Source organism: Rhodamnia argentea, chromosome 4 (assembly GCF_020921035.1).
Source record: "Rhodamnia argentea isolate NSW1041297 chromosome 4, ASM2092103v1, whole genome shotgun sequence".
NCBI lineage: Eukaryota > Viridiplantae > Streptophyta > Magnoliopsida > Myrtales > Myrtaceae > Rhodamnia > Rhodamnia argentea.
In genome coordinates this window covers 9,056,620-9,064,428 of record NC_063153.1, presented here as the reverse complement: position 1 = coordinate 9,064,428, position 7,809 = coordinate 9,056,620, and the positions used below count along the sequence as shown (strand labels likewise).

Sequence of the window (7,809 nt, the reverse complement as noted above, 5' to 3'; positions counted from 1 at the left end):
AAGAAATATCATTCTCCGCGTCATTTGAATTCGAATAACTATTTTACTGAACACTTGTATGGCAATGAAGATCAAATCTGAAAATTTTCTAACAACTCAAAATGACTTGTGTTCCTTATTCAGACATTCCTCTTTAGGGTTTTCCTAAATAGATGTTTTTCCCAATTACAGTGTTTGGGCATCCTTTTGAGTGGATCTGCATTCTGTATCCGAGTCATATGCCATATTTCGCATCTTTTTCCATCATTGATAATGATGGTATTTTCTCACCCTTTCGATTGCAAAGCTAGTTCTGAACCCCAAAAAAAAAAAAAAATATTTTGCAAAGCTAGTTAACTCGTGTCTATTAAGGGTTGGTCAAGTATAATTTAAAAGAGAATTTTCACTTTTCGAAATATGCCATGTTCTGTATGTCGGATTGTATATGTTGTATCTAATTGAGTTAGGAGATGTATACCTCATTTTTTGAACTTTGATCCTGTAACCAACTCCTTCATTTATCGGAAATATATATATGCTTTTTATTCACACCATGTCTTTTGGGTAAGAGGACGGCTGTGTCATTCCCCTTTTGGACTAGAAATCGGGGTGTGACCTAGATAGCCAGAAATGGGAAGAAAGATGTGTCTTGTGTGGAAATTTCAGGAATATTGTACTCGTGGTACTCATTGGGTAATAAAAATCTGTCCTTTGGATTATGCAATGACTCATTGCCATTCTAAAGAAACCAACATTAGGATGCACATTCATGCTCTTTCGAGCTATATTAGATCCCAGCAATTTGCTATAAAAAAGAATATGCCCAAACTAATCCGAACAAACAAATTTAGGTAGGGTTCAAAGTTGAAAAATAAGATTTCCATAACAAAACGACGTGAAAAAATAAAAATAAAAATAAAAAACCTCCAAAAGTGATCTAAATTCACGCAAATATTCATAATGATATAAAACTAATTTTTGGGATATTTCTAGATTTTCCTAGGACTCGACAACATCCAAAGGAAGCCGCCCCTCGTTCGGTGGTTTTGAAAGGACTAGAGATTTTCACACCCGTAAAATGAGATTTATAAGGAGTAGTAACCTTTACAAATTGCCAACGTGGGACCACCAAAAAAATAATAACGGCCTGTGTAAATATGTACTTTAAATGAAAGTGGAACACTTGTCCGGAGATTAAGTTTCTTTTATGCAGAAATTTCCCCATCGACCGTTAGGGAATTGAATTTTCAAAACCGATCTCGATCGCCGTACAAGCGTACACTACATAGCTATTTTAAATCGAGAGTGAATAACGGTGCGGGGATCGATCCCGCTTACGAAAATTATTTAGCGCGGTACAAGTGCTCGATAAATAGTTACTCAAATCGAATGACCCAGAGAATGATATTGCTTGCGGAAAGTATTTCTTCTGTGGCGGTAGAAATTCCACAAGATATGTAGAATTATAAAAATAAAAAAACAAAAAAAAATCCACGTTAGCAAATCTTTCCGGAGACCTGACACAGCAAGGGAACCAATCATGTTTTGATTGCTTCTCTTTTATGTTTATCTTTTTCATTGTCCTTTTTATGTGAGAACAAGAAAGCTCCTCATTAAATAAGAAAAAAGGAAAAAAGAATTGCGCTGCCACCAAATCCCCTAATCCTTTCAGACAGTGTCCACATCACACTCGCAGAGTGTAAGAAGCACGTTGAGTTTCGCTCTGCACATTTCTGTGCTGAGCCGTCAACTTTGCTTCGCCACCATCTCAAGCTGCAAATTTTAAAGGGTGTTCGTGAGAGAGCCCCAGAGAGAGATCTCTTTCTTCTAGGGAGGAAAAAAATTCCACCGACACTAGCATTAGATCATTCCCATTCTCGTTTCAGGTTAAGCTTCTTCCTTGTTTTCTTGTCTGAATTTGCCTTCTTACCCAGTTCCTGTGTTCTTGTTTTTACGTTTTCTTCCTTCGTTTGACTGATCAACCCCCCCAAAAAAAAAAAAATGTGATCTTTGGAGGAAAAGGGCCAACTTCTTGTGATTTTTTGCAGCGCATTCTTGTCAAAAAGTGAGACCTTTTCTTTCTCTACATCGTCCAAGAGGTATTGGGTGCTTGATCTTTGGTTCTGTCGTGAGCTCTTCATAGATCCCGTCGCTTCGACGGTGATCGGGCTTCTTAGCTTTCTTTGGAGATCATTTTTCAGCTCTGATCATCAAGTGCAAGGCGTATCACATTGATTTTGATCAACTTTAGAGAAAGAGGATTTGCATGTCTTGACTCGGGATGGATATCGAAGTACATGTTCAGAAGATTGATTCTATTCACCAAAATCTTATAACGCGTGGTTGTTTACGTTTGTACAACTTGCTTCTGGTTGGAACAATATGTGTAGTAGATATGAAGTAAGAGAGTCAATTTTATGTGATTTATCTACCATTATTTTTCTGAAATTATGGAAGAATAAGAAGACGAAGAAGAAATCATCTCTTGTGTATTATCTTGCACCTAGTTTTGATGGGCAGCCTACGTTACGCAAGAATTTATTCTCATTGACGAAGAAAAGATTGATTTGTGTTGTTTGGAATTTTTGAAGACAGGAATACCGTCCCAATGGTATGGCTCGATATGGACGGAATGCCTCATCTCAGGGCACACCAGATATTGATTATCTTACAGTTCTTAAAAGAGAACGGCTACAGAGAAGCAGCACATGAGTAAGTTTGTCGACCAAGCTCGTCTCTCGAATCTGATTCAATATAAGTAGACTTCTTGCTTGTTATGAACCAAATTATTCTTTTCTCTCTGGTAGGCTGGAGCGAGAATCGGGTGTATATTTCGATTGGAGGTACTTTGAGCAGCTCATGCTTGATGGGAAGTGGAATGAGGCGGAAAGGTATCTTTCCGGTTTCACACACCTTAACGACAACAGATTCTCAACGAAGATCTATCTGGCACTGAGAAAACAAAAGTATCTTGAAGCTTTGGACAGGTAATATTGTTGTCTAAGGAATCTAGCGATTATTGTGCATAGATCCGTCGTCGCCTGTACATGTCTTCTCCGCATCCAGTTCGTATCAAATTCTCGATTTTTCAATGAGTTTGGTCAAATGTTTTGGCAGCAATGACGTCTCAAAGGCAGTAGATATACTCAGGAGCGATCTAAAAGCTTTCGGGGCGAATAGGGACTTATTCGAGGAATTAACTGAACTTCTGACATTGAATAATATCTGGTATTAACTTGTTGAAGTGATTGTTTCTGCACATGGTCATATATTTATGTAACTTATTATCTGTTATGTGATTTATATGGATTCAACAGGACAAACAACAAACTTGCCATGTTCGGACACATACAGAATGTGAGAAGCGCAGTGAGGTGGGAAATAAAGAATAATATTGCAGTAAATCCTGCTCTGCGCGGAAAACTTAATATTCCTGGATTCGAACCGTGTAGGTTGGGGCTTATTATAAATCAAAGGTAACTTCCTTAACCAGTTTCCAGGTTAGGTATGATCGCACAGGAATTATTTTCCATTTTAATTTTACAAGGCATGTGATGCGAAAGCGGAATAGAAACCATTAAATGCAACCATTTTCATCCGGCTTTTCTTAATCAAGTTTTCGCCGTGGCAAATGTGGATCTAATGATGATTTTACCTTTAAACTTACAGCGTGAACTGGCAGCATTCCCAGTGTGCCCATCCAGTACCAAATCCTGTGATACATACGCTTTTGGCGGACCACTGCTGCAAACCTCCTGAAAGTCCGATTTCCCCAACATCAGGTGATTCTTCGGCGGTGAGTTCCTTTTCCCATTGGAAGCTTATTGTAAATTTTCTAAGGAGATAAGTGGTCCTTCTGTGGTTAATGACCTATCTGGATAAACTCATGTTATCAAATGTAGTCTTCACAAGAAGTTCCAATGCTGATTTCATCTTCCGTCAGAGGGCCTAGTCGATCCACATTAATTCGCGCTTCGGAGCCTAAGGTTGCAGTTTGTCTGCCTCATACTACTAACATAGGTGATCACTCAAACCCTCCAATGTTTTAAAACCATACCTGACTGGCTGAGTTTACCAGCATGAGTTCGGTGCATTGGCCCCAGTGAACTATTGAAAATATAATGATAATCTGCACTTGGCTGAAAATTCCTCAGAGGGCCCGGCACGTACTTGCGATTTGAAGACTAGAAGGCTTGATAAGGCAATCATAGAGGTAAGTTAATCCAATCCCATTAAAACATCTTTGAAGATGGGGGAAAAACCATCGAGATGCCTTCTAATACATGTGTAGGTAACATCAATGGACGCTCATCCTGCTCTAAGCCAGCAACCGACGTCACAGATCCTTGATGACCTGCCCATTAAAGTTATACAGACATTGCAGGAGGAATTGTACCCAACGGACATTGATTTTCACCCGATTCGGCATACATATCTTTTAGGTTAATATTCACAAACACACTGATTTCTTCTTCTTCTTTTTTGCCCTCTTTTAAGCTCACATTAATCATGACCATAAGTTCAAACTCTAACTCGCATTTCGTTTATCTGAAAATTTAGTTGGTACCGGAAATGGAGATATCAGGTTATGGGAAGTTGGTCCTGGAGTGAAACTATTTTCTGCCGACTTTGAGGTCTGGAATATGGGAGCGTGCTCTACGAAGTTCAAGGTACGTATCATATAGACTAATATAACCATCCATTCCGTGAATTCAATCTCATCCATCTGCATGAACTAATTTTGAAAGTTCTGTGCTTCTTTAGGAAGCTATGATCGGAGATTCAAGTATTTCTATAACTCGTGTAATTTGGAGTCCGGATGGTTTATTGTTTGGTAAGTAAACACACATCCTGTCGCGCGCGCACATATAAGCTGCAAAATTAAAGATGCTTCGTCTTTGAATGCTAAGAATAATTACTTGGTTTTTATCTTGGAAAAGGCGCGGCGCATTCGAGACACTTGGTTCAGATATATGTTTTTGGCGAGGGCAATGATGTTATGCCGAAACTGGAGGTATAGTGCTCATTTCCCTATTTTCGACTGAGTATTTACATGCTCAGCATACTCGTTACACCATCTTCTGATGTCTAGATTGAAGCTCACGATGGCCGTGTGAACGATCTGGCATTTTCTGCCACCGATAAGCAGCGGTTTGTCATAACATGCGGCGATGACGCGACTATCAAGGTTTTTACTAGAACTTCTATTCGAGCATATATAGAAGACATTCCTTTTCATTTCAGGACATGAATAATTGGCAGTGTATTTGACGCTGCTTATGCAGGCTTGGGATGTGATAGATGGAGTCAAAATGTTTACTTTTGAAGGTCATACAGCCCCTGTTAATTCTATCCTCCCAACTACGAAGTCGGGCATTCATGTGAGAACAACACTTCACTTGCTTTTCAATTAATCCGCTACGGTTCAGTATGTTCGATGACATCCTCTTGTTTTCTGCTAAATTCTAAATTTCCTCAGTTCATCTTCTCAACATCTGTGGATGGCAAGATAAGGGGATGGCTATACGATGATTTCGGGGCCAGATTCGATCACGATGCTCCTGGAAGTGGATGCCTGGTTATGGCTTATAGTAATGATAATAGCAGGTTTGGTGTGCTAGAGACTGAACTGATCAAATTTTAATACTATGATATAAAATATGGATGCCCTTATTTTTCTTAGACGTCTCTATATTAAATTACTTTTCAAGGCTTTTTTCTTCCGGGACGAACAAGGATGGAGAGTCGTTCCTCATTGAGTTGGACGAACGTGAAGGCGCCATAAAACGAAGCTATGAAGGGTTGGAGAAACGTTCCCTGGACATTGCACACTTCCATACAGCCAAAAGCTTTTTAGCGTCAGGTGACGAGCATGTGATCAAATTCTGGAGCATGGACAATGTCAAGCTTTTGGCAACTGTCGATGCAGAAGGCGGCTTGCCAGTAAGTTTTGCAAAATGATTTTCGTAAGATTAGTAGTAATAGTTCCGCTAAACCTATCCTGTTTCCCTTTTTGGAATATTTTTCAAGGCGAAGCCTCGCATCCGCATCAACAAGGAGGGAAGTCTACTTGCTGTCATTGCAGATGGAAACACTATAAAGATCCTGGGCCCTAATAACGCTTCTCAATTGCTCAAAACAAGCGAAAGTTGCTCTCCTATTGCCCCTAGTGTTACTTCTGAAGCTCCGATGATGGTCAGTGTTACCGAATCGATGCTTCTGTATGATGTTTTTCTTTTTCTGGTCTAATGCTTTGATGAATTAACATGGCTGAAGGTTACATTGCAGGATGTTGAGGTGCATGCGGCCCAAAGCGGCTCTTGTTGACAAATGGTGAAGCACCAAGTTCTTCAAGGTCTGCGTTTGGCGGTCCGGAGCGGAGCACAGCCTTGGCGGCAAATTTATTCTGACTATTTGCATGTTTATTAGTTTTTTGCAAACCGAAAAAGAGAGACCTGATGAGAGGGTTAATAGAAATACTGTGTTGTAAGAGAACCAGGAGTGTTAACATGGTACAAATCCTTGCAAGATACAGCTTCAGGTGCGCTATAAACAGATGTGATCCTACGTGGTCTCAAATCTAACTACGCCCCTTGAGCTCTCTCCTAGGGTTTTCTCTCCCTCCCCAAACCGCCCCCCAAGCCACTCTTTCTGCAGCAGCTTTCCTGAGGGAGGGTGAAAGACCTCCCCCCTTCTCCTCTCCCATTCGCTTTTTGCTTTCTTATTTCTCTATATCCTGAACTTTTTCTCGAAGACTTCTTCGTTGATTTCGCAGATGATCCATCAACTTTTTCTTCCACGTAAAGAGTTTTGTCTAGAGAGCTCAAAGTTCAAAGCGTGAGCATTTTGGAAGAATTTGCTATTTCGGATCTGCTCGCTCGCTTCGGCTCCGACGCTTGCTCCTATAGTCGAGCGCAACTCATCTACTGTTTCCATGATCGGTTTATCTAAAAGTGATTTTGTGATCAGCTGATATCTCTTTTACAGTTCTTCTCTTCCAATTTAGAGTTAGATTTAGAATTGAGTGCTCTTCTATTTCGATATAAAAATAAATCTAAAATTTACAATGCTTTTTTTGTGCTCTTTCAACCTGTTGATATTGTTGTTGTCTCTATACCATAATGGTGCTGCTTTTTGGCAAAGCTGTAGCTACTGGAGAAGAAGATATCGGTTTGTGCTTATCATATGAGAGATTCGGTATTGGTTTGTGTTTATCATATGCGACATTTGGCGATCGGCTGTCGGTTGTACTTTAATGCTATAACAAACCCAACTTTATGAAATGAACGAGTCTCCGCAGATCGTATCAAATTGATTTATCTTTCAGATTTACTTGTGTTATTTGATTTTCATCTTTTATCTTGAAGTGATGTACCTCTCTTTCAAGTGAAATGAAAATTTTCTTGCGACCTAAAAAAAAATCTAACTACACCAATATACTCTCCAATCCCTGCAAATTTCAAAATTTTGTGACCTGGGAAGACTCCTATGAATGAACCGTCATGCATTTTATGCAACACATCTGTATGGATCCCGAGGAAATGGTAATTTTATCCACAGAGAAACCATTGCAACTCCACAGACCAGCTTTGTGAATCGTTGTATTCCATCAACATTTGCAAAAAAAAAAGAAAAATTCTACTCCAAACCTCCTTTGCAACTACAACATCCATGAATAAACCGTCTCTACTTTATGGGATGAGAGCTAATGAACTCACGAGATACTTCCACTGTGGCATACCAATTGAACATAGTGAAGTTGTCTTCATAAGGATATTCAGATATGTTATTACCTTGTTTACAGATATTCGTACTTATATTAATCAATCT

At 39.5% G+C, this 7,809-nt stretch overlaps 1 protein-coding gene across 1 annotated transcript; it reads left to right on the top strand.

Annotated features, from left to right (window-relative positions):
• The first annotated feature begins 2,587 nt into the window (after positions 1–2,587).
• On the top strand, positions 2,588–6,385 carry LOC115753734 (protein TOPLESS-like). The gene is made up of 17 exons (XM_030692497.2): positions 2,588–2,691; positions 2,787–2,966; positions 3,097–3,207; positions 3,297–3,455; positions 3,649–3,775; positions 3,882–3,999; positions 4,134–4,192; positions 4,271–4,421; positions 4,540–4,649; positions 4,744–4,813; positions 4,920–4,993; positions 5,072–5,167; positions 5,265–5,360; positions 5,459–5,586; positions 5,691–5,922; positions 6,010–6,174; positions 6,268–6,385. Exons 1-17 carry the CDS (start codon positions 2,588–2,590, stop codon positions 6,304–6,306), a joined length of 2,019 nt encoding a protein of 672 aa, XP_030548357.1. The 3' UTR covers positions 6,307–6,385.
• Positions 6,386–7,809: the final 1,424 nt, after the last annotated feature.

Coding starts and splice junctions, on each gene's coding strand:
- LOC115753734 (XM_030692497.2), top strand. CDS start 2,588: ATGGTATGGCTCGATATGGACGGAATGCCTCATCTCAGGGCACACCAG. Junction 5,168..5,264: donor GCGATGACGCGACTATCAAG/GTTTTTACTAGA, acceptor CTGCTTATGCAG/GCTTGGGATGTGATAGATGG. Junction 5,361..5,458: donor CTACGAAGTCGGGCATTCAT/GTGAGAACAACA, acceptor AAATTTCCTCAG/TTCATCTTCTCAACATCTGT.